This window comes from Sabethes cyaneus, chromosome 2 (assembly GCF_943734655.1).
Source record: "Sabethes cyaneus chromosome 2, idSabCyanKW18_F2, whole genome shotgun sequence".
Classification (NCBI taxonomy): Eukaryota; Metazoa; Arthropoda; class Insecta; order Diptera; family Culicidae; genus Sabethes; species Sabethes cyaneus.
In genome coordinates this window covers 220868347-220895277 of record NC_071354.1, presented here as the reverse complement: position 1 = coordinate 220895277, position 26931 = coordinate 220868347, and the positions used below count along the sequence as shown (strand labels likewise).

At 42.0% G+C, this 26931-nt stretch overlaps 3 protein-coding genes across 3 annotated transcripts; all 3 read left to right on the top strand.

The window, feature by feature from the left end:
• Positions 1-1255: 1255 nt before the first annotated feature.
• On the top strand, positions 1256-3034 carry LOC128736681 (cytochrome P450 4C1-like). The gene is made up of 4 exons (XM_053831170.1): positions 1256-1427; positions 1486-1878; positions 1936-2200; positions 2332-3034. The coding sequence occupies exons 1-4, from the start codon at positions 1256-1258 to the stop codon at positions 3032-3034; spliced, it is 1533 nt and encodes a 510-aa protein (XP_053687145.1).
• Positions 3035-8328: 5294 nt separating this feature from the next.
• Positions 8329-10044, top strand: LOC128736680 (cytochrome P450 4C1-like). The gene is made up of 5 exons (XM_053831169.1): positions 8329-8332; positions 8378-8500; positions 8558-8950; positions 9016-9280; positions 9339-10044. The coding sequence occupies exons 1-5, from the start codon at positions 8329-8331 to the stop codon at positions 10042-10044; spliced, it is 1491 nt and encodes a 496-aa protein (XP_053687144.1).
• Positions 10045-18402: 8358 nt separating this feature from the next.
• LOC128738825 (cytochrome P450 4C1-like) lies at positions 18403-20315 on the top strand. The gene is made up of 4 exons (XM_053834234.1): positions 18403-18616; positions 18671-19063; positions 19122-19386; positions 19446-20315. Exons 1-4 carry the CDS (start codon positions 18442-18444, stop codon positions 20152-20154), a joined length of 1542 nt encoding a protein of 513 aa, XP_053690209.1. The 5' UTR covers positions 18403-18441; the 3' UTR covers positions 20155-20315.
• The last annotated feature ends 6616 nt before the right edge of the window (positions 20316-26931 follow it).

Sequence of the window (26931 nt, the reverse complement as noted above, 5' to 3'; positions counted from 1 at the left end):
TTGGTGTAACTCAAGAACTAATCAAATAAATGGAATCAGTCACCTCTGTCTAGGTTTATTTGTTTTCCTAGATCTACTGACCTCTATTACTTTCCTTCAGTTGGGACCAAACGAGCGACAGTGAGTGAGGAGAGGATCACATCCGTGATCCGTGAAATAGTACTTTTCGAGAAATGGTATTTCGCTATATTCCGCGTTATGGTCAACCGAAAATTGGTTTTCTTCGAAATGGTATTCGGCAAAATGTTTAAATGTTTCGGCGAATATTCAAATACTATTATAGTTTTATTTGATCTGGCTAAGCAATGTGGGGAGTTGTTTTCTACTTTACTGTGAGGAAAAGTTAAAAATTTGTACATTAAACTACCCATGCTTTCGAAGTTACGTAACTGACCAAATGAGCTTGTAAAACTCGAGATCGTGACAAAGATCATCTGAGACTTTCGATTTATGTACAGTACAGTTTGATTTGTGGCAATACAAAGTTTGCCAGGTCAGTTTCCAGGTTTTTCTTGTTCGTCATTTTTTAATCCTTTTGTGGTGGTAATTTCGCGATAGGATCCTGTATTCCTTTCCTTTTGTTTCTGGGCTAAGATAAAACAGTTTTCTGTTTGAATGCTTTTCCAACAAAACAACAGTGTGCATTGCAGTATGCCTTTTCGTTCATTGAAAAAATTTAAATATCAAGTGAGAAGTGATAATTGTACGGTTAACTTTTCTTAATTGAATTTGCTACACATCTCAGTTTTTCTCACGTGTTATTATTTTCCCCAGCAATCACCACCTGAAATCTGGCTACTCTTATCAATGGAAACATTATTAGATACTCATCTGGAGCCAATAATTATGGGAATGTGTTAACATTGTTACAAGAGGAACGAGGGGTATTATGTATATTAATGTAAAACAAAGTTTTTTAGCAACGTTATCTTTTTGATAGCTATAACATGTTGATCAGTGAAAACTCTACTAACTCTAAGAATCAATAATAAGGTTGTTAAATCAGCCTAATTATACCTCTATAATCTCTAGCTGCGGTAGAAACCTTCTTCAATCGCTCATGTTTGTGTAATTACAAGCACACACATTAAGTTTTATTAGTTTTACGCTCGCTTCATCTTATAGTGCTGCTATATATGCCTATATTTAAAACATAACATTTCGCTGAAAGTTCGTTTAACAGGGGAAACCAAAGCCGTGTTTACACTTGTACAGCATACAAGTATTTTTCAGAACGTGCAATTTTGACTAGAGGATGGATTTTTGGATTAGTATTGCCGTCATTTTCGGGATAATACTGTCAATACTATGTGCTAACGATGCGTTCCAAAGACGTAGAAAAATATTTCGTGCAATTAACAAGTTTGCCGGACCACCGCTTTATCCGATTATTGGAAACTCGAATGCAATTGTGTTCAAAACTCCCGGTTTGTGTTAATTTTCAAAAGCAGATAGTTTTTCTTTAAATTTATATTTTTTATACAGCCAAAATTTTTGAATTGTCACGTATCTGGGCGAAAACTTACGGCCGTTCGTACCATTTCTGGATAAACGAGCGAAACTTTGCGCTGAACATTGTAAAAGTTCGTGAAGCAGAACCACTGTTGTCTAGCCCGAAGCACATCAACAAGAGTCGTTTCTACATGTTTCTGCGTCCTTTTCTTGGAGATAGTATTTTTATTAGAACCGGATCAGACTGGTTAAAACGGCGTCGACTATTGACACCAACATTTCATTTCAACATCCTTACCAGGTTTCATAAAATATTTATAGACGAATGTGAACGACTTCTGCAAACGCTGGAAAACCATGCCAACTGTGGCGAACCTACTGAACTTGAATCCCAAATGTCGTGCTTTGCGTTGAGTACAATTTGTGGTAAATATGAAAAACCATCTAATAACGTCCTGTTTGACTGAAAATAGTTTCCCGTAGAAACTGCAATGGGCGTTAAACTGAATACAATCGAAGGTGGAGAAATATATCCCGAGAAATTGCACAAAATCGGTGAACTGATCGTTTACCGGATGATGCGCCCTTGGTTACACATAGACTTGGCTGCTAAACTGAGTGGCTATTTAACTACGTTTCGAAAGATCACAGATCAAGTTCGCTTATTCACGGAAAAAGTCATTAATCACAGGAGAGAGCAATTTCAACTGATGACGGACAAACAAGAAGACCTTTCCGAAGAGAACATGTAACTTTCCACTACAAAGCTAATAGGTTACAGAGAGGTGACACATGGTTTTTAACCAAAACAAACTCTGTAATCGATAGTCCGTTTAATTGTTTGTTATTTTCACTAGTTCTAAATGATTATTTTTTCAGTTATACGAACACGAAACAAAGACACGCAATGTTGGATTCCCTTTTTCTGGCTGAGAGGAAAGGAAAAATTTCCAGGAAAGAAATTCGGGAAGAAGTCGATACGTTTATCTTTGCAGGTCATGACACCACCACAGCTGCCTTGGTATTTATATTTTTCCAACTAGCTCGTGAACCTACCGTTCAAGAACAGATGTATCAGGAGATCTGCGAAGTTCGCTCCCGTAAGTCCACCGAAGACAAATGGTTCAACCAACAGGATTACGCAGAAATGAAGCTTGTAGATCGAGCAATAAAAGAGTGTCTTCGTTTATGGCCACCGGTTATATTTATATCGAGAGCCCTTACCGAAGACGTTGTGTTGGCAGATGGTGATATCATACCGGCAGGTTGTATTGCAGGTGTTCACATATTTGACTTGCATCGTGACCCGGAGCAGTTTCCCAACCCGGATGTGTTCGACGCGGATCGCTTCTTGCCGGAGAACGTAGAACGCAGGAATCCCTATGCATACATTCCATTCAGTGCTGGACCTAGAAACTGCCTTGGTCAGAAGTACGCAATGATGCAGCTGAAGGTCGTTGTTACACATACCTTGCTGCAATTCAAAGTGCTTCCGAAGACCCGCTTGGAGGAAATTACCCTTATTGCAGGCATGGTAATGCGAAGCTCCGATCCAATTGAGGTTAGGTTTGTTAAACGTTGATTTTATTTTAAAACGGCGAGGCAGTTTTGTGATTGCTTTTGTTGTCTGCATCGTAATGATGCGCAGGCTACTATCATATTTTAAATTTTAAATAAACAGTAAATGAATCCATACGTCTAGTTTTTCATTTGTACTCAGCCAAAAATAGTCCGCAACACCTTTCGTAAGCAAGATCGTATAGCTAGGAGTGACGGCGTATGCTCTTTGATTAAAACAGAGCTGCGGAGATTAAAGTAGGCCTGATTAACTCGTTTTAGTAGACCCGTAGTAATTAGTAATTAGAGATATGTACCAAATTATGAACTCCACTTCAAGTTTCTTGGCGTCAGAGTCACTGTTTGTGGAAGGCTAATGTTGTTTTCTTTTGATATGCTTTACTTATATATTTGATATTCGGTGCATTGATTGTTAGCTCTTCTGCCTCCCAATGTTTTAAGTAATAACGTCGAAGTCATCTTGAATCCTAGGAGTTCGTTATACCCTTGTTGAAAATCGTGCCTCTCAGTTCCATACCAGCCCGTCAAATCACACCTTGATTCCGTGTGAAAATCCGGATCCGATCATTACACAAGTTCCCTCCGGTTAAGGGGTGTAACACATATTTTTGTAGTAGTACAATAATATTCTTAAGTAAAGATCCGTTAACAAATAATCCCCCAAACGTCGAAAAGCTTTAGGAGGTAGGTACGGACTGTCAAACCGATGAAATCATGTTCTAGCACTCTCTGCCACAGCATATTTCGTTTGACTGAATCGCACGTCGCCTTAAAGTTCACAAACAGATTATGAGTGTACAAGTTGTATTCCATGAACTTGTCTAGTAACTGGCGCAGGCTAAATATCTGATCCATCGTGGAGCGTCCCTCACGAAAACCAGCTTGTTACTCGCCGACGAAGGACTCTACTAACGGTCTCCGCCTACAGAACAGGATACTGGAGAGCATCTTATAGCCAGAATTGAGCAATGTATGCTTTGATATTTTTTACACTCGCGTCGATGTCCTTTTTTAAAGAACAAGGTAAATGAAGCAAACCTTCGGCAGTTATTCCTCCTCCCAGGTCTTGATAATGATCCGGTGGATTGCTTCGTACAGCCGCTCGCTCGGCTTCAGCCGGGATACCATCTTTCCCAGCAGCTATACCGTGTTTCATCACACTGATTGCGCTTTTAACTTCCTCCTGTGTTAGTGGCTCCATGCTCACAATTCTTATCCTGTTCCTGCTGATCTCCGTGCTTACCTCTCTACTCGACAGCCTCTAGTTACTACCTTACCCAAGCAGCACATTTTTCGCACTTATGGTTTCAGAAACTTATTTACGACTAAAATTAGTCGTAAATCGGTTGCCACAACTGGATTGTAACAACTGTGCTACTAGGGTAGTCTCTTAGTTACTACGTCTGTTTTGTAACTAAGCAGGTTGCCAGCACTATAATTGCACATGACAGACATGGTAAAATTCCTGTACCTCATCGTTTTGTAGAAACTTCTCTGCATCGGCAAACACGTGATCCTCGTACTCACGTTTTTATACGGTGGGTTTCTTGCCGCAGCTCGAGCCTCTCTATATCTTTCTCTGTTCTGACGTGTTCTAACATGCGGCTACTAATGGCCTGGTTCTTCTCATCTGCCAATCTCTGGCATGCGGTGCGCTGTCTACTACACGTGGCGCCAATCACCTCCCTCGCCATAGTTTCTACGGTTCCATGGAGACTCCTTCACAGCCTACTTATCTTCATTCCTTTTTCCTGCTGTTTTGCTATTCGTTGATTAAGATTTCTGGTGTATTCCGCCACTACACCATCTACCGTCAAACGGTGGATGTTGAAACGCAGCGTTCTCTCAGTATGAGCCTTCGCCGGTGCTCGAAAACCTTGTGCGAATCTTACACACGACGAGATAGTGGTCAGTGTCGATATTTGACCTCCGAAAAAACCGTGCATCGATGACATCCAATCCGAAAAATATCGACCGTCAATCAAGACTTCAATAATATTGTAAACTAGCTGAGTGCCCGATCTTACTCGGGGAGCCTTTGTCTCACAGCCACTTGTACATCGGCTATTGTAACCGAAATGCTTATAATGCAAAAATACAACGCTTGTTCCTCTTTCGGATGTTCCTCCCCATTAATCAGCTCCCCCTATTTTGTCTACTCGGCCTCCTGCACATCTGTTTTCTTTACGGAAATCCCTATAAAACCCTATAAAGAAAGAAAAACAAAGCTATTTTTCCTATTTGCACCTTCCGCTTTTAACAATGGCCACCCCACCTATAGGAAATGAATAGTTTTGTTATTGTACTTTTCTAAAGACAGCTTTTTATTTATTTATTAGTTTAGTATTACATGCTATCCTAATAAAAAAAGTAGAAGGTGCAACAGTGTTTTTTCCATGGATATAACAAACCCTGTCATTCCATTCATCTCACTTCAAGACAAAATTTGTTAGTAAACAATGTTTTTAGTGTCACCACTAAAAGCAAGTATGCACAAATTATTGGCTGAGCCCACTCTGGAGCATGCCACATAAAGTTTACCATGGGAAAAACGTGGTGTTCTCAGATGAACTCCACGCTGTTTGAATGATCGCCCCTGTGACTCAAACAGAGTCAGCCCACAATATAGGTTTTATACAGGTCACTTTGATTCGGTGCATAATTACACAAATCTACAGCTGCGAGCATTGCAGTTTAGTGTTTCGTATTCTGATTTTTTCTATTGTACGGATAAATTGTTACAGTCATATGGGTATTACTCCCTCCTTCTCGTTAGCAACCTCCGGTCATCAGTTCCCTCTTTTGTCCTACCGTCACTTATGGGAGAACCGTCTAAACATTTCGGTCTCCCTGTTGTCAAAGCCTTCAGTGCTGATTTTCTTATGTCAAGGAACATGTGTGCCAAGTTTGATGAAGGACGGTCAAGCCGTTTCGGAGTAATGGCCTCCCCCTCTATTAGGGATCCTTCCCCACCTGTTATGGAACCTCCCCCCTTTTTGTTGACCCCCCAGTGCTGATTCTCTTATGTCAAGGAGCATGTGTGCCAAGTTTGATGAAGAACGGTCAAGGCGTTTCAGAGCTATGGCCTTCCCCTATTAGGGACCCTCCCCACCTATTAGGGAACCGCCCCCCCTTTTTGTAGACCCCCAGTGCTGATTCTCTTATGTGAAGGAGCATGTGTGCCAAGTTTGATGAAGAACGGTCAAGCCGTTTCGGAGTTATGGCCTCCCCCTATTAGGAACCCTCCCCACCTGTTGGGGAACCTCCCCCCTTTTTGTTGACCCCCCAGTGCTGATTTTCTTATGTCAAGAAATATGTGTGCCAAGTTTGATGAAGAACGATCGAGCCATTTCGGAGTTATGATCTCCCCCCCTATTAGGGACCTTCCCCCACCTGTTATGAAACCTCCCCCCCTTTTTGTTGAACCCCCAGTGCTGATTCTCTTATGTCAAGGAACATGTGTGCCAAGTTTGATGAAAAACTGCCAAGGCGTTTCGGAGTTATGACCTCTCCGCCTCCCTATTAGAGACCCTCCCCCACCTATTAGGGAACCTCCCCCCTTTTTGTTAACTCTCCAGTGCTGATTCTCTTATGTCAAGGAACATGTGTGCCAAGTTTGGTGGAGATCGGTCAAGGCGTTCTGGAGTTATGGTGGAACATATAAACATACAAGCATACAAACATACTCACGCTCACTTTTATTTAAGTTATTTAAGTTATATAAGTTATATAAGTTATTTATAAATAACTTTACAATTGCTCTATACGCCATTTCATCGAATTATGTTCGCTGTACACTCTTAAATGATTCTACCTGTAAATAGGTCGGATTTAGTTAAAGCAAGGTTGAAACTACTCAAAATGCCCTTAAAGTGTACAAACTCAAACTTTGGGTAAAATTCCAACTAATTTTGGCTACTTGCTACCGATAATAGAATTATTGTCTATGACAAATAACGCACTTTCAAGATCCTACTACCATTTTTTTGGTTGAAAAACTACTCAAAATCTGAGTTTGTACACTTTAAGGGCATTTTGAGTAGTTTCAACTTAGCTTTAACTAAATTCGACCTATTTACAGGTAGAATCATTTAAGAGCGTAGATAAAGGAGCCAGAATAGCAAATGGAGCTTGAGTAATATCAAAGAAAATCTGAAGAACCAATGATATAAATTCTTGTGTTTTTCATGCACATCGTCTATTTTAAAAAATCGCAGCCTAAACCAAGCATCGTAGAATAAACATTTTTCAATAAAAATATAAGTAAATTTTGTCAGTAATCCAGGAAAAATATAAAAAAAAACTCCAATGAAAAGTCAGTAAAACTAAGCTCCACCTCATCGAAATTTTATGAAATAGGGTTTTCTTGAACACAAATTCCCAAATTTTCAGTCAAAATTAAGAGTTTTAAAAAAATATAAAATAGCGTTTTGGAAAGAAACAAAACTTGAGAGATTACTACATATGCAAAAATGTCATAAAACAATAGAACTCTGCAAACTCTACTTTCCAGTTCAAGTCTCAAATCTCAAGTCACAATTACAAGTCTCAACTACTTTTTTTAAAACTCAAAACAACATTTAAAACGGCTGTTTTAACTTTCCTTTTGTTTGTACAGACTTGTTACTACTTGAAAGTTTGCATCAATTTATCAGTTATATATTTAAAACCAAAAGTATTTATCTGTGTGTCCAATAATGACTCAACAACTAATGGACTGACCACTGAGAACGCTTGTATGCAAGGGATTTGGATACGGCGCGTGTTGCAGCGCTATCAGTTCTCATTCTCAGTAGCGTGGTTATGAAAAAGGGTTTTAGGGGTAATTGTTTTCTTAAAATAAATTAACGATATAGAGTATTGTGCCTGATTTTCAATTACAATCATTGATTGTTTTTTCAGTCCCAATACCACTTAGATGATTTCGCTGACATATTTTTGACCAGAAAGCTGCAATATTCAATCAAAGGATTAGCAAGCGAATCTCCGAAATAGCTCAAGAGCTTCACAACGTTCGATTCTAGTTATACATAAAACTTATAACTTTACATTTTAGTTTACAAGTCAACTACTTAGTGCGAATGTTATATTTAGATCCGCAAGATACCCTCCTAGCCGGAGACGTACCTGTACCATCGGACGACGAAATGTTTTCGGCTTATCACTGCACCTGGCAAATCATTGATAAATTTACCTATTTCCGAAGCATTAAGCATTTTTTTCACTAGGAAACAGAACCGTGCCTGCACCCGTGTAGACTGCAAGTATTTTTTGGGGGCGCGCAAATTGAACTGCAAGATGGGTTTTTGGCTATGTTTTTCCATCATTGTCGGAACATTGTTCGCAGTGCTTTACGCTATTGATGCAATCCAGAAACGCAGACGAACATTTCGTGCTATTAATAAGTTTCCCGGCCCGCCCGTTTATCCGATCATTGGAAACTCGGATGCAATTGCATTTAAAAGCCCCGGTTTGTGTTAAGTCTGATCATAGAAATAAAGTTTTTTAATTTCTCTCATTTATTCAGCCAAAACTTTCGAATGGGCACGTATCTGGGCGAAAATGTACCGAGGCTCGTACCGTTTCTGGATCAACGAGTGGCTCTTCGCCCTGAACGTGGTAAGAGTTCGTGAAGTGGAACCACTGTTGTCTAGCACAAAAAATATCGACAAGAGCAGTATTTACAAGTTCATGCATCCCTTCGTTGGACATAGCGTGCTAACTAGTACTGGTTCACATTGGCTCCAGCGGCGCCGTATATTGACCCCTACGTTTCATTTTAATATCCTAACTGGATTTCATAAGGTGTTTTTAGATGACTGTGAACAACTTATGCAAACACTAGAGAAGCAAGCCAACGCTGACGAAGCTACTGATCTTCAGTCCGAAATGTCGCGTTTTACGTTGAGTACGATTTGTGGTAAACGAAAAGTTTCCAGTAAAACACTAAAACTGTTAGACTAGAAAATAGTTTTTGTTTTTCAGAAACATCTATGGGTGTCAAACTGGATTCTATCGAGGGTAGTGAACTATATCGACAAAAACTGCACAAAATTGGTGAAATGCTGATCTACAGGCTGATGCGCCCTTGGATTCACTACAACTTTACCGCTCGACTAACTGGCTATTTATCTTACTTTCAAAAGCTTTCAGATCATGTTCACTCATTTACGGAGAAAATCATCAACCAAAGGAGAGAACAGTTTAACCAGATGGCGGACGAACTAGAAGATCTATCCGAGGAGAACATGTAACTCTTTCCACTTATCTGCGAAACTACTAATTTCGAATGAAGTGATTTTTTTCAGTTATACTAACACGAAAAAACGATACGCAATGCTGGACTCCCTTTTTCTGGCTGAGAGGAAGGGGCAGATTACCGAGGAAGGAATTCGTGAAGAGGTCGATACGTTCACCTTTGCAGGTCACGACACTACCGCAGCTGCGTTGGTTTTTATATTTTTTCAACTCGCTCGTGAACCTGAGGTTCAGGAACAGATGTACCAGGAGATTTGCGAAGTTCGTTCCCGTAAGCCTGCCGAAGAGAAATGGTTCAATCAGCAGGACTACGCAGAAATGAAGTTTGTGGACCGAGCACTGAAGGAATGTCTTCGGATGTGGCCTCCGGTTTCATTTATGTCACGGGGCGTTAGCGAAGATATCCTGCTAGCAGACGGGGATATCATTCCGGCAGGCTGTATTGCAAATGTTCACATTTTCGATTTACATCGCGATCCGGAACAGTTTCCAAATCCGGATGTATTTGACGCGGATCGCTTCCTGCCGGAGAACGTAGAGCGTAGAAATCCCTATGCGTACGTCCCGTTCAGTGCGGGCCCTAGGAATTGCATTGGTCAAAAATACGCAATGTTGGAGCTGAAAGTCGTTGTTACGCATACCCTGCTGCGGTTCAAAGTGCTTCCGAAGACGCGCCTGGACGAGATTGTCTTTGTTGCAGATCTTGTATTAAGGAGTACAACTCCGGTTGAGGTTAGGTTCGTTAAACGAACCTAATCACTAGCAATTTCGATGCCTATTTTATTCTTATATTTACGATACCTTTGAGATAATTTTATGTGATTTATATATTAATTATTATTTATGCTCGGTCTTATTTAAAATACACTAAATTAGAAATGGATTCTTTGAAAATTTTCGTAGAGCATACCGCTCAGTTGAAACCTAATTTCCTGGTGCTAGTGGACAATTTAATGTATATTACCGCCTGAAGTAAAGTATTGTCACTGCAAAACTGGCTATCTTCAATAATCCACTGTTCAGGATTGCTGATAAATTTATCAGAAAATTTAACAAATCAGGCAAAAAGTACAAATCCGGCTTCATATGTCGGAAAACCGGCCTTTTTGCCGGATTGACCGGTCACCGGCTTTTCAAGTGAAAAACTGGTCGGGCCGGCCAAAAACCGGCCACTTGGCAACCCTACTTTAACTGCCGGATAATCCGTCCGTGAATTTGTCTGATTTGCGGGGTGGTACTGTAATAATCAAAGCAATTTCGATTATGTAACCGCATCACAGTATTTAATGGACCCCCTCCCACTTCCTCCTTCGTGGCTCACAGGTTAATCTTGCGATAAGAGTCTGGTCTAATTTCATCAGCGAACTGTTGTATCAATTCGAGACTGGACTAGGATTACATTCAGTAATGTGCATCCAAAGTTATGAAACAGTTGTAAAGTATTTAAAGACAACTGAAAAAAATTAGAAATTAATTTTAATAGCAGATATTGATTCTGTAGATTTTTTCGCTTGCTTTGATACTATTTATATAACCATCAGATTAGGCGAAGTGAGTGAAAATAAATCACACGCATAAGTATTTCAGCAACTCGCGGAACAAACTCGACACAATAAGAAGCAACTCCTGTAAAATCATGTTTTTCAATTTAGATTATTCGGAGATTCGATAGTCACGGTTTTTTTTGCTCGATTATCCACGAAACGATGTTTTTTAATGTTTTAAATCATCATCATCATCATCATAATCATCATGGGTGAGATACTATTTGGAGCTGCTGACAGTGGACCAAATCAAGAATTACCTTGGAATCCTCTAGCGATGGAGCAACTAAATGACGCCGACCTACTGGACGACATTATTTTGCTCGCCCAACGCCGAATCAGCATGCAGAGCAACAAAGATGACCTCTCCGAGAGCCTCACGGGGTCGGTCTTACAGTCAATGTAGTAAAAACTAAGTCTATGGTAATGAACACTGACGATCCCACCAACTTCACGGTAGCAAAATAACAGGCTGAGCAGGTGGAAACTTTTCAATATCTTGATAGCTACACAAAACCCGATGGTGGTAACAAGACTAATAAAGCCACACGAATCAGGAAGGCCTGGGATGCCTTTGCAGCTCTGCGTAACATACTTACTTACTTATGCTGGTTCGCTGTCCCTCAGGATTTGACCTGCATTATTATGTTCCGCCAACTAACTCGATCCATGGTTGTCCGTCTCCATTTTCTCGACCGTCCGGTTATCCGGTATTCTCACAACATGTGCCGCCCATTGTACTCTTCCAGCTATAGCAACTTTCTGGATACTGGTTTCGCCGAAGAGCTACGCCAACTACCGGTCTTATTAACGTTTTGGTACGGAGGTGCAGCTTACCAGACCTTAGAGTCCTGTGGAGTCCGCAGTAAGCACGACTTCCGGAATACGCCTGCGTATTTCACTGCTGCAGTTGTTATCCAACGTCATCAACGACCCGAGGTATACAAATTGTTCCACCACCTCGAACTCGTCCCCGTCGACTACCACACTATTGCCTATGCGAGTTCACCAGGGGCAGTGATGCGCGCTCGGTTACTCCTGCTAACAGATACTTTTGGCTTTGAAAGTATTTACCACTAATTCAACCTTTCCTGATTCACGTTTCAGTTCGGTATACTGCTCAGCAACCGCCTGGAACGTCCTTCCAACAATGTCCACGTCGTCAGCGAAACAAATAAATTGGCTAGATTTATTAAAGATCTGCCAACATTTACCACCTTGAATATTTAAGCTCAAAGTAGTACTATTTTTCATCAAAAATGCTCAAAATCTCCGAAACTGCAGAAAATCGCGTATAATAATGTTCTAGAAAAACGTTGATTTTAGCAAGATAAACAACTTTCTAGAACACTATGAACATGTAAAAGTTGACCAGAATAAGGGTTTAAAAACTGTTTTGGAGGGTTTGTCCACGAATAACGCTTCATAAACAATTTCCATGAAGAGATACAAGTGTGGTGTCGTTGACAAAGTTGTTTAAGTTGATATTTACTACAACCAGGGCTGTCATTCGCTCACACTATGCGCCCAATGTGCCAATATTATGCCTTGTCGCACAGAGCGATTCGGCAACACACCTCTACAGCTAATATGCACACAGCGTACGAACGAAAACGGAGTGAGAGCGAACGACAGCACTCGGTGAAAATCGTCCAGTGAGTGACAAACAGCACTTGGTGCTGCACTTTGCCACACTCCGTGCGGAATTGCGCAAAAAAATTGTTTTGTATTTACAAATTTTCTGCCCTTTTAAAAGTGAAAATACACGCTACACTGAACAACTAATATGGTCTATGTTAAGTTAGTACGGATCAGGCACCGCAACAGTAAAAATGTTTTTTTCAATCACACCACTTCAACTGACCCAGCGCAGGGTGTACAATCCAGCCGCGCAGAGTGCGGCTCTTGGTGTGGTAAAGCACGCAGCAAATTTATCACTCTGCGTTTGCGGCTGCCTTTTCTTGGTGCGCATAAAACACGAAAGAGCGTGTTTAGCAAAAGAGACACTGAAGGGAATTTGTGGGCGAACACACACCGCATGGCGAGTGTTGTGTTGTTTAAGAATGTGTGTCTTTTGGTCTGCGCTGCGGTTTATGCCACCTCTGACTACAACTTTACCGAAAGTACCAAACCTGTATCTCGAATATACGAGAAAATAAATTTCGTATCTCACTTTTAAGGGAATTAATCACCCAAAGATTTCTCTCAGAAGAAGGGGCTTGATATACCAAGAAATGTTCCTAAAGACACTATATGCGAAAAACTTCACGTTTCGGCACTATATCAAGCGATCACGTATTTCGCTGTTTGGACCACTGTGCGGCGTTGAGAATAGTGAGAGCTCGATAGTTCTCACATTCCAACTTGTCGCCCGTCTTGTATATTGGACATATTACTCCCTCTTTCCACTCCTCCGGTAGCTGTTCTGTTTCCCAGATCCTGACTATCAGCCGCTGCAGACAGGTAGCGAACCTATCCGGGCCCTGCGAGCGATACCATGTCCATGTTCTCGCACTCCATTTCTTCCAGGAGGCGCTTTTTATCCCGGAAAAAGTGGGCTTGCTGACTTCTGTTTCAGTCTATAGACGGGTCCCCTAACGCAGCATTGACATCCGCTCTGCATTCTTCTCATCTAACATCCTCTGGCATTCCTCATCGAACCAGTAGTTACGTCGACTCCTGTCAGCCAGGGGCGGACTGGCCCACCGGGCAACCGGGCAAATGCCCGGTGTGCCCCAGTAGAAATTTCGTTGTTACACAAAATGAGATTTTCGAAAAAATTTTATTTCAGTAAAACTCTTTCTACGACTCAAGAATGTTCAACTGCTGGGGCCCCATGATTCATGAAATCATTTAAGTAGTGCTGTTGGGGTCCAAGTTCCGAAAATATTACCAGCTTCAGTTCTGAGTATTTAAAAGTAGAATTAGTATTTCATCAGCAGTCATTTGACTACTCATAAAAAACGGTCCGTTATCGATCCTGCGCCGAATGAATTATGGTTCTCCAGTCCTCAATCCTGGGCTACCTTTTTTCAAACCCCTCGAACACCAGCTAAACGTGCATCCTCGATAGCGCACATCTATCAGTGCGATGTCTACTCCAAAGTCTACGGGCTCTTCTTGATTCTCTGCTTAAAATAATTCTGGCTAATCTTTCATCAGGCATTCTAGCCACGTGCCCAGCCCAGCGCAGACTGCCACACTGTACTATCTTCATTACACACCATTTTGCATTTTGCAAAATTTTACGCTCAACCCCAAGCATTTGTCGATCAGCTTCTTTTAGCGTCCATGATTCATATCCGTAAAGGGCCACCGAGAGGATTAATGTTCTCTAGAGCGTCAGTTGTATGCGAATTTGCAAGCTACGGGGCTTCAGCTACAAAATGTAATACCTGCGTAAAGGCCAATTTGCAGCTGCAATTATTAATCGCCTTATTTTGCGACTTACATCGTTGTCACATGTCACGAGCATACCAAAATATATCCAGTTCCTTTTCGACACCAACATCATTTGGATTTCCACACCATGCACTTCGTTTTGGCGGTGTTAATGGTAAGTCCCAATTTCTCAATAAATGACCTGAAGGCTTCTTTCGCTGCTCTACTTTTGATTTCGGTGATATCGACGTCATCCGCAAAATCAAAAAGCACGTGAGGTCTCATCTGCTATTCTGACTCATAATTTTTACTCATCCAGCGTCACACGAATCAACGTAACTAGTTCTGTGGGAAAACCATGCCTTAGCGTTAACTGTCACAGTTCATTTCGTTTGACTGAATCGTATGCCGCCTTGAAATCCATAAAAATATGATGAGTCTGCAAGTTGTACTCCCGGAACTCGTCAGTTACTAGACGCAGGGTAAATATCTGATCCATCGTGAAGCGACCCTCATGAAAACCAGCTTGATACTCGCCGATGAAGAACTCAGCTAACGGACTCAGTCTAAAACACAGGATAGGGAGAGGACATTATAGGCAAAATTGAGCAACGTAATGCCTCGATAGCTTTTACTCTCAAGTCGATGTCAAATTATGGGAAACGAGGCCAATCAACCATTCCTCCGATATTTATTTTCCTCCCATATTCTGTTCCTTACAATGAGGTGGCGAATTGTTTCGTACAGCTGCTCGCTCCCCGTTTTTAGAAGTTGAGCCAGGATACCATCCTTTACAGCAACCTTACCGTTTTTCAGCTCATTGATTGCTCTCTTCACCTCCTCCTGTGTTGGTGGCTCCACAGTTTGGCCGTCGCTCAAAATTCAAATTTGCGTATGATACCATCGACCGTAAAATCATGGCCATTCTAACCTCGCAGGGGACTTTATCAATGTGATGGTCCCTCATGTGGGCTGTTCAACATGCCGCTACAGGATGTTATGAAAGGAGGAACACGCAGGCACAATCTTCAGCAAATCTAGTTAGTTTGTCTGCTTTCCCAATGAAATGGATATGGTCGGTAGAACAGCATCTGTGGTGGTGGCAGAACAAACTAAAACGCAAAGTAGCGAAGATTGGGTTAAAGAAAAATGCGTCCAAACTTAAGTACCGTGAATCGCTAATATAACGCACACGCTAAAAGCTGGTGACTCGGTCCTAATAACGACTGACTTGGTTTTGTTTCGAGCATCGAGCCGCTGTGCTGCCCGTTCTCCCAGTACTCGACACTCGACACTCGACAGTGCCTGGGTCGAGTCGAGTAGCACGACATGACTTACAAAATAAAGCCCATATTCATTCGATTTACTGTCCTTGTAACGCTGATGTCTTTCGAGCAGATGTCGTTTTTTGTGTTAATTTACTATCATGAGAATATTGAAAACTGGGGCCTCTAATCCCAAAGGCCCGGTGGGCCCTTTGGCTCCCAGTCCGCCCCTGCTGTCAGCGATCCCAATGGCACCTTCCGCTGCGCCGTTGATGGCCGATTTACCGCTAACCCAGCAGTCCTCGAGAGGGGCTTCGATTAGCGTATTGCAGTGTGGCGGGCGACGGTACCGAAAGTCTTTGGCGCATTTTAATCATTGAAAAGTGGTGGTCAGAATCGATGTTTGCGCCACGATAGGTTCTAACGTTGATAATATCCGAGAAGTGGCTTTCATCAATCAAAATGCAGTCGATTTGCGAGTCCGTCTATTGTGGTGAGCTCCTGGTGTACCGATATGGGAAGCTGTGCCGGAAGTAGGTACTTCGTATGGCTATATTTTTGGAGGCGGCGAAGTCAATGAGTCGATGGCCGTTTTCGTTCGTAAGCGGGTGTGCGCTGAACTTTCCAATAGCCGGTCTGAATTCCTCCTCCTGGCCAACCTGAACATTAACCTGAAGTCTCCGATGACGATTTTGACGTCATGTTTTGGGCAGTTGACGTATTCACGTTCAAGCTGTGCGTAAAAGGCGTCCTTATCGTCCTCGTCACTTCCTAGGTGTGGGCTATGCACGTTGATAATGCTAATGAAATGCTGAAGAAACGGCCTCTAATCCTCAACTGCGTAACATCTGACGCTCAAACCAAACCAAATCACTCTACATACCAACACTTAAATTTTTAACTCAAACGGTAAATCTGTATAGCGTCTGCGTCTGCGAAACACGATACGACTTAGCGGAGACAACGCGACCACTGTGGGTAGTTATCATTCAAGCCTAAAGGCCTGACAACGTAGAAACCCAATGAGGAACTCCATCGCTGAAAGTAAAGCGACTGAGATCTGCACAGTATTACTCGACAGGAATTCGTCAGGACAATGAAAAAGGGGTAGATCCAGAGGCCCATGTCGACTCAGCTTATTCAACAAAATCCGGGCTGTTGACGCGAACCAGTCCAGACGACAAGTGAAAACCTTGGCTGACAACCGCCGACAGTGGAGATCTCTTATTTCATCCTTTTGTTCTACCGGACTGGCGGACCAACAAGTAAGTAAGTCTCACACTTCCTTATACCGTGAATGAGTATGCTGAGCTTTCAAACTTTGTTCGAGCTGATTTACCGCAAGACAATTTTTGTTTACGGAGAATCCCCATCCCGATGAAGCACTACCGTGAGAAAGAATCCAAATTTCCTTCAGAAATCATTTTAGATATTTCATGGGTTTTCCACTTTCCAGAACTAGCTGTGGCATTCATCCAGAAATGGTCCACTCGTAGTCCAACAAGCTAAGTTTGAACAATGGCAACGAAATGAGCAATTACTTTACCTTACTCCTCGTTTGTCTAATCAGCAGATGTTCCAGCCATATGCTTCTTCTCCGATAAATTTTCTAAACAAATTTGCAGTTCCTGCAAATTCAATATCCACTTTAGCAGACGTCAAGAAATTGTCTAGCGACAGCGCGAGGGCTTTACCCTAAGAACTTTTAATTTGAAACCTTTTCCATTGCCGCCAGAGATAAACCTACAAGGCCAGCGTACAGGAAAGTTTGTAACCGATAGCTTCAGCGGCAAGCTTAGAATTTTTGGTTGCTCTCGAGAATAAACTAAGGACAAAATATGTCATCGTATGACTCAACATACGGTACAACAGGGCGCTTTTCCGAATCGACTAGCGCACCAGGCCATGCTGCTAGTTGAGCAGAGTTTGAGTTTTTCGTTTACTATTTGAAATTACCTACTAAGTAGCGTTAAGTTGAAAACAATAACCTTATTTTGTAATCTTTGTTGTTTAAATACCAATTACAAGTGAATGTAGAACGTCTTGAGTTCAACGGAACAGTGATAGCTACACCCGCAAAAATGAAAACCTTGATAATAAATAGACAATGCGAGTAATGACTATCACTACCACTGGACCAATACAAAACATATTTACGAAATCTAATAAGTGTTATGATGATATGATTGGCAAATGTTAATAGTTGGGATTTTCCCGGCCATTGAACGCAATTCCCGGTTATTGTATTACATTGTATTGCAACATTTCATTATTATTTTCATTCTTTTAAATTAAAAAGACGAAACATTTTCTTATAATCATATCAAGAGACGAAGTTCTCGAGTCGGAAGCGAAATACGTGACTATCAGAATAACAAATATGTATGAAACATAAAAGATCGTTATTCTGAATCATCTCAATGCCGGCTAACTGACATATGGAGGCTACACGTTGGTACTGTCGAGAAAGATGAATCAGTTAGCGAAAGTTGCGCAGTTAAAAAGGACAGTAAATCATCAGTCTAAACATTACACACTCGGACGATTGTTTTTGCGCCAATTGTTTCTGAAAACCGAACAACATAAGTGAAATTGGGCATAAACTATTCTTGACGGAAACGCTCGAAAGTGAACGAAGAAAACTCCAAGTTAATTGATCATTCACAATTGAGGACTAGAATTTAGATCGCGATCGGACTACCTAACTAGAACACCCACTCAAGTTCTGTTTGACAGTGCACGTAAACTTCGATCAACCACCACCGAGAAGTTTACTCAGGACGGTGCCGCTGTATAGATAGTCATTCCTACCGACTTCTTATCGTTCTGCGAACACTATCAGTTGAAGTATTAATAAAACATTCTATTAAAGTAAAAGTGGTGGCTAGCCATTACGGAGCATTCAGAATTAAGTACACCTTCTCGTTGATTGGAAGTAAATTTCATCCTGAAAAAAAACCGGGATGATTCAATGGATCCACTATTTTCTCTGCGCAATTGGCATGCTGCTCTTTGTAATACATATTTTACAAACGATCGATAGACGCGGACGAATATTTCGTGCCTTAAATAAGTTTGCCGGGCCACCGATACGACCTATCATCGGAACACTAACCGAAGTCCTATTTCTGAACCAAGGTAAACTCCGTTCGTTATCAAGCCGAAAAGAAAATCATGCTGCTTCATTTACAGCGACAACCTTTCAGCGCGCGCGTGCTTGGCCAAAACGATACGGAGGTTCGTATCGATTCTGGGGAAGCCGCTGGACGGCCGTTCTGAATGTAGTGCGAGTGAGAGAGGCGGAGCCTTTATTGGCCAGTGTCAAAAATATCGACAAAAGTCGATTCTATAAATTCTTGCACCCGTTTCTTGGATTAGGACTGCTGAATAGCAAGGGATCCAAATGGATGCACCGGCGTCGAATTCTGACGCCAACATTTCACTTCAACATTCTTAACGGATTTCATCAAACATTTTTAGAAGAGTGTGAACAACTAATATCAACATTAAGCTGCCATGCCAGCTCAGGCAAAACTACAGATCTACGACCAATTATGTCCCGATTTACTTTAAGTACAATTTGCGGTAAATCTCGTACACTTGCTGTGTAAAAGTTGTTGAGAATTGTTATGTTGCCTTACAGAAACCTCCATGGGAGTGAAGCTATCTTCAATATCAGGAGCAGATGAGTACCGACAAAAGCTGTACCGGATTGGTGAGTTGCTGCTGTATCGACTAATGCACCCCTGGATGCACATTGGTTTCATTTGGAAAATCACTGGCTATAATCGCGCTCTCAACAAATTGCTTCGACCTGTTCACGCGTTTACAACTAGCATTATAAACCAAAGAAGAGCCCAATTCAAGCAAATTTCAGACCACATCGAGGATTTGACCGAAGAAAACATGTAAAGTCGTTCAACAAACGCACATGGACGATCTCTCATTTCAATATTTATAATTTCAGCTACATGAGCACAAGGAAGCGGTACGCCATGCTGGATTCACTTCTTTTGGCCGAACAGAAGCAGCAAATCGACGAGGAAGGTGTTCGCGAAGAAGTTGATACGTTCACTTTCGAGGGTCATGACACTACAGCGTCGGCACTGGTGTTCATATTCTTCACCCTGGCACGCGAACCGGCGGTTCAGGAACGAATCTACGAAGAAATCAGTGCAGTTCGCGCTAACAAGACCAGCGAAGCAACGAAGTGGTTTTCTCCTCAGGATTACACCGAGATGAAGTTTATGGATCGAGCGATAAAGGAGTGTTTACGTCTGTGGCCACCGGTGCCGTTCATCTCCAGAGCCGTTACCGAGGATATCGTTTTGTCCGACGGGAATATCATACCGGCGGGTGTGCTTGTGAACGTTCACATTTTCGACCTACATCGTGATCCGGAACAGTTTCCCGATCCGGATGAATTCGATGCGGATCGTTTTCTGCCGGAGAACGTCGAACGCCGCAATCCGTATGCGTATGTGCCATTTAGTGCGGGACCAAGAAATTGCATCGGTCAGAAGTACGCCATGATGGAGTTGAAGGCGGTTGTGGCGCACACACTGCTTCAGTTCAAGGTGTTGCCAGTAACACGTTTGGAAGAGATTAACTTTGTTGCCGACCTAGTGATACGAAGCACGAATCCGATTGAAGTTAGATTCGTTGCACGAAGTTGATTGATGCGTTTCGTAAACAGATGCGTTCAATAAAAATAAAAGCTTTGATTGAGAATTTTATTTAGTGCTTAGAAACTATCAATAATATACGTTGCGTAATAATACACAGTGTACACATACGTTATAAAACGTAGTGGCATCAATCGGATTATCTTTGTAAAAAGCGGTTTTGATTTATTTGCCCTATAAAGCCTTTTTTGCTTGATTGTAGCACCCAATATAGCAATAATTATGCTTAAAATAATAATTCTGTTCATGTAAATGTATTCGCTGCATATTACATTCATGATTCTTGAATTCGGCAACTGCTTTGGGACGCGCTGCGTCTGTTAATATACTACTTCCTCCAGTTGGATCTTTCTGTTTAAGCTACAGGAGATTTGTTACAAATAAGAATCTTTCCATTCATGCACGTTAAACAAACATTGTTCCAGCAGTAGGAACATGTTGCCATCACCAAATGATCGTTTCCAAAGGTTTTCGTAGTAGACTATGCCCAGCACCTGTAAACCATATTGGAAATTTGCATTTTCCTCGCTACCGGTCTCCAATTCCTTGGACTCCGTCGCACCCTCCACCAGATTTCGCTCAAACTGGTCTAACCATCGTGCTCGCTATGCACCTGGTCGTCTTGTTCCTATCGGATTTGATCCTTTTTTGCAGAGTAGTTGTCCGGAATTCTATGTCTTGCCCATCGTATCCGTCCAGCTTTAACCACCTTTTGGATGCTGGGCTCACCATACAGCTGTGCGAGTTTATGGTTCATCTTCCGCCTCCATACTCCGTTCGCCTATACGCCACCGAAGATCGTTCTTGGTACTCGTCTTTCGTAAACTCCGAGCACTTGCAGGTCCTCCTCGAACACTGTCCACGTTTCAGGCCCGTAGAGAACAACCGGTCTAATGAGCGTCTTGTACAGGATACACTTCGTACGGGGACTTTGTCTATTCGACCGCAATTGTTTATGTAGCTCACAGTAAGCAGGACTTCAGCTGATAATACGCTTTCGAATCTCACGGCTGGTGTCATTGTCCGTCGTTACCAGCGAGCCAAGATAGACAACTACGTCAAGTTTATCGCCGTCGATCGTTCACTGCGGCTCAATCAGCGTCGGTTTTAGACGTATTTATCTTCAACCTAATTTTTTCTGCTTCGCGCTTTAGTTTGGTGTGCTCTTTAGCCATTGTCATAGATGTTCTGCCGATAATCGCCTCGATTGTGCATTCCAATCGGGCCCGTTCCGATCAGAAATATAACATCCGTTAAAGCATACGTTGTATTCTGATCGGGTTGGTAAACGGCTGAATAATGCCTATCGTCGGTGCCTTGTGCACCTTGTAGCCCTCCAAACTGCTCAGCGGGAAGGGAAGGGAAGGGTAATGGTGCTAAAACGGATAGAAACGGTTGTGCATCACGGCTATTCCTCAATACAATAAGTGTTTCCGTCGCAAACAGAAACCGATGGAAATAAACCAACAATTAGGATAATATCACGATGAATAATGCTGCCAGAAACACAATGATCGAAATTATATTGAGGTCACACTTCAGGAGAAAAATAAACGACCAGGACTGAAACTCCTTTCGGGTTCGCAAACGGAATTTAGAAGCAAGGTGGAGATAGAAATTTAGGACTATGATGCGGTTGGTGAAACTCTAGATTGTGTGCACAATTTTCAGGTTTATTAACCCTCTGTCAACAATTTTTAAGCTTAAATCTAGATTACTTATCTAAGGCTGGTACTACAGATATCTCCTCTCGACGACGATTACGACGAACATTTTATCCGTTTATGTGACCAAAGTGGCCTTGGCCACGAGAACTGTATGGTACGGGGTATTTTTCTCTTCCCGCAAGGTGTGACCGCAGCGGGGATTTTGCGGCGGGTAAGATCAGCCACGGAATCCGGCTGGCAATGACTACTGTCTCTACCAATTGAACCGATGACAAGGAATGCCGAATCTTGCATTGCGCCGAATGCTGTCGGGCACGCAGGCTCGCTGGGTACAGCAGTTCGCGCTGGTTTTCTGCGCCTGTGGAATAGTCCAAGAATAAAAGGTCCCTCGAGGACCTTTTCGAGGGATATTAGCCTTTTTCACACACCAGCCTTAGTTTTTCCTACACCAGCCGTAGTCTACTTTTATACATTTTAACATTTGCTTAGAACTATTTTTACCTTTTTCTTCTTTGTATAACAGCACTATTATTTTTGTAATCTTTTTATCCACGTCTGTTTATTTGTTACGTGTTTGTGAATTGTTCGCTTTTAGCTCTTTCTGTTGTTTTATAGCTTAGAACTAGAATAAAGATTTCACAATAGACTTTTTTCCACAATACACTTTTTTTCTACGTTACTATTACCTAGTTTTGTTCTTTTAATTACACACAACACACTACATAATCTTCGTTTTATCTCACCGACAATAGAATACTCAAATATTTATAAAATACTTAACACAGAAACCGATATTCGCGCACTGCTTTCGTTTAGTTTTCCCAAACATCAAATGATCTCTTGTTTATCGAGCCTGAACCCTTTTATAAGTTCGGTCAGTTAAAAATTGAATCTTTTAAAGTTTTTCAATTTTTAACAATCTTTTGTCCTGGCAACCATTATTTACGGTATAATACCCTATGGCACTGAATACCTTGGTTGTATTTCTCGTGGTATCTGTGAGCAACCCTGTAGGGGGGGACCCCTCCGTCTATAGGGGACGTGGAGGGCTATCCCACTTACAGAGGAATCTTCTGGTTGTATTGGAAAAGACCTTCCCGAGAGAGTTACCCCTCCGTCCCAGACGAGAGACGCCAGACGTGGAGGGAGATAACTCACCCAGTCGATCGCATCCCCGTTTCTCTTGCAGATTAGTGAGAAAGCTTTCCGCCGTGAGCGACTCGTCCGTCCCAGTCGCGATGCGACAGACTTGGAGGAATATCGCTCACCTCGTTGACAGCTTTCTCAAATCTGTTTAGTTATGCCCGAGAGAGATTTCCCAAGTGAGTGACCTGTCTGTCCCGGTCGCGATGCGACAGACTTGGAGGGATATCACCCACTCAGTAGATAGCTCACGGAGGCCGTTTTAGATATGATTGAACCAGCTTTCCCGTGTGAGTGACCGCTCCACCCGAAGGTTTGGAGCGCTATCAGTCAAACAGTCGACAGCTTGCTCAGAGATGGACTTAGGAAATTGGATTGGGATTTATGAGCAGATTGAAAAAAGCATTTTAAATTGGCAGAGCTAATTTTATATAACATATGTACCAACGGTTACTACCTGAAGGCATAAAATAGACCCTACAGTGGTTCATAGCCTCTTATTCAGCAACTTCTATCCCTACCTCCGTGTCCGGTTGGTGGTACCAACCGGGATACGAGCACAGCTCGGTACAGCTTTCATAGAGATAGGTAAGATGCGGAAACGGGTGATTGGGTGGTGGCTCATCAATCCTCGAATGACCAGGTTAAGTCTCAAGGGCCGGTTAGTCAATAAAAGTATCAACAACGTGCACAGCCTCAGAAATACCGATGACGATAAGGATGAATTCTACGCGTAGTTGTAGAGTGAATGCGACCGCTGCCCAAAATATGATATCAAGATCGTCATCAGCGATTTTAATGCTCAGGTCGACCAGGAGGAGGCACACAAACCAGTGATTGAAGGGTTCAGCGCACACCAGCTGACCAATGAAATGGGCCTAAGATTTATCGACTTTGCCGCCTCCAAGAAAATGGCCATACGTAGTACCTTTTTCCAGCACAGAATCCTACACAAATACATCTGGAGGTCACCAAATCAGACAGAATCACAGATCAACCACGTTTTGATCGACGATCGAAGCGCTACTCGGACCACTACCTAGTGATGGTTAAGATGCGCACAAAACTCTCCATTGTGAACAATATTCGGGACACAAGCCTCGGTTAGAACGCGCGCGACTGAAAGCCCCAACGAAAAGCGAAGTTAAGGAGGCCATCATGCAGCTAAAGAATAACAAATCAGATGGAAAAAATGGCATCGGAGCGGAGCTTATTAAAATGGGACCAGAAAAGCTGGCCGTTTGTATGCACCGGCTAATTGTTAGAATTTGGGATACCGAAACCGGAGGAGTGGAAAGATGGGGTTATCTGACCGATCTATGAAAAGGACGACAAGTTGGGCTGTGAGAACTATCGAGCGATCACCGTTCTTAATGCTGCCTATAAAGTTCTGTCCCAAATCATTTTCCGCCGACTATCACCAATTGCGAACAGATTTGTGGGAACTTATCAAGTCGGCTTCGTCAAAGGTCAGTCTATAACGGATCAAATATTTACACTGCGGCAGATCCTCCAAAAGGGCCGTGAATACAGAGTTCCGACGCACCATTTATTCGTTGACTTCAAAGTCGCATATGATACCATCGACCGAAAAGAGCTATGAAAAATCATGGACGAGAAAATCTATGATTGGTACACAGTGCTGTGTTCGGATTTTGGGGGGACTGTCAAGTTCTTAAGAAATCACACAGAGGGCTTCGTGAAGATGATGGTCTCTCATGCCTGCTTTTCAAAATAGCGCTACAAGCTGTTATGAATCGAGCGGATATTAACACGCGGAGCACGATCTTCAACAAATCTAGGCAATTCGTCTGTTTTTCCGATGACATGGATATTATCGGCAGAACACCTGTGGCGGTGGCTGAGCAGTACTAAAGCTCGAAGCAGAAAGGATTGGATTAAAAGTAAATACGTCTAAAACAAAGTACATGCCGGTCCGCGGAACCGAGACCGACCGTGTCTGTATCTTTCCACGTTCTGACGTGGGCACTGTAATGCGATAACTGTCGATAAAGAAGGATAAAGGCTTAAAGACGGTTATACACAAGGCTACAGGTTAGACACCGAAACCTTACATGTGTAGGGAGCAGGGAAAGGATCTGTTCAAAGTTAACCTAGGAGTATCAATGGGAGATAGTAATGTGTAACATTCTGTATTTCGAACGGATCTTTATTTCGTTCGACTTGTCTCGAACGAGTTATTTTGCCCATTTGATTTTGCTGGCGAATTGAAGAATACTATTCACTTTCGTTAGAAAAACCTGTCCGTTCGAAATACAGAATTGGGCTGAATGTCTCAGCATCTGATGAAGACTAGCAAAGCTACCGGTAAGGACTGCCTCACGCTTTGTCCGAAGGCACTTATTATTTAACTAGTTGAGCCCGAATCTTACGATCCGGAAAATATAAATGTCAGTTCAAAAAACTACGGATACAACCCATTGGCCAGTGTTTGCGAAAATGTTTAATCTTTGTATTAGTTCTTTGAGCTTTATAACAAATTTATTTGCATCACGGCAATCGAAAATCTTTCGTTTAGAATAATATAGCTCTTAGATGTTCTACATAAAAAAGTCTGACACTGAAACAAATAATTTTTATGCTCGCATTGGGTTTTATTTAACTGAATCGTCGAGCAGTTGAATCGAGCAGTTTAAACGAGCAATCGGGTCGCGTAGTAAGTCGAACAAATGAGTCAAGCAGGCGAATCGTGCCGTTGGGTCGGGTAGTCCAGTCGAGCAGTTGAGTCGAGCAATTAAATCGAGCTTTTCAGTCAAGCAGTCAAGTCGATCTGTCCAATCGAACAGTTGAATCGACCAGTCCAGCCGAGCAGTCCAGTCGAGCAATTAAATCGAGCAGTCTAGTCAACCAGTTGAGCGATCGAGCAGTCCAGTAGTCGACCAGGGAGGTGACTAAGAATCGAACCCATTGCTACGAAAGCATGACTTACTGTCAGGGGCATGTTTTAAGTTACCGATAAGTCTCCTGACGTCCTGTTTTTGGCAGGTTTTGGCTACAGACATGCCTCTTATATATATAGACTTTCATGTACCTCAGATTTCTCTTCACAGGATGTTAGTATTGGTTAAAACGATTAATTTAAAAAAGATCTTAACCCTCTAACGGGCAACACCGTAAAAACGATGCGATCAAGCTAATGATTATTTTATCATGAATGTACACACAAAAAACCTTAAGTTCTGATTTTCGTGCAAAAATAATTATCTGGAGGAGCGCCAGGTAAGAAAAAGTCCAATTTCTCTTTTTGTTTTTTCATGTCTAACGCTTTGCCCAGATACTTTTTCAATTCAGATATATTATAAAATTAAAATAAGGCATGAAATTTACTCATAGAACATTTTTTAGGTCAATCATTTTGTTCTAGATGTCCTTTTCCTTCAAAATTTTCCTTCGGAATATTCGCGCATTAATTATTTTCGGAATTTTTCGGAATTATTGTTTTTGAAACATGATAACTTTTGAATGCATGTTTAGAATGTTATGATATTAGTATCAAAATGCCAGGAAATCTGTTCTGAACACATTTTGCATATTGCCAATTAAAAACAAATTTCGTATGCGGCTCTGGAGCTCCAAAAGCGAAGGCCATCTACAGACGGTCTTACCCGTTAGAGGGTTAAAATATTCTATCTTGGGTTTTTTGAAAAGTTCAATTTTTAAATTTACTTAGGGGTTATTTCCTCTCAAGTCGTCTTACCCGTTGTAATCGACTTCCTCCGATTTCAACCAAATTTGGTATAATTGCTCATACTAACCCCACATTCAATTTCCCAAAGTTTTGTAAGGATTGATCAACCCCCTCGCAGTGACATGCAGTGAGAAATGAGTTTTATCGAAATTTTAAGAAAAATGGAGAAACGGCACGCGCCACTATGGACCGTTTTTTTCCCATCCGATAGATCTAGCACAAATGTCGGGAGCACAATTTGCCCACGCA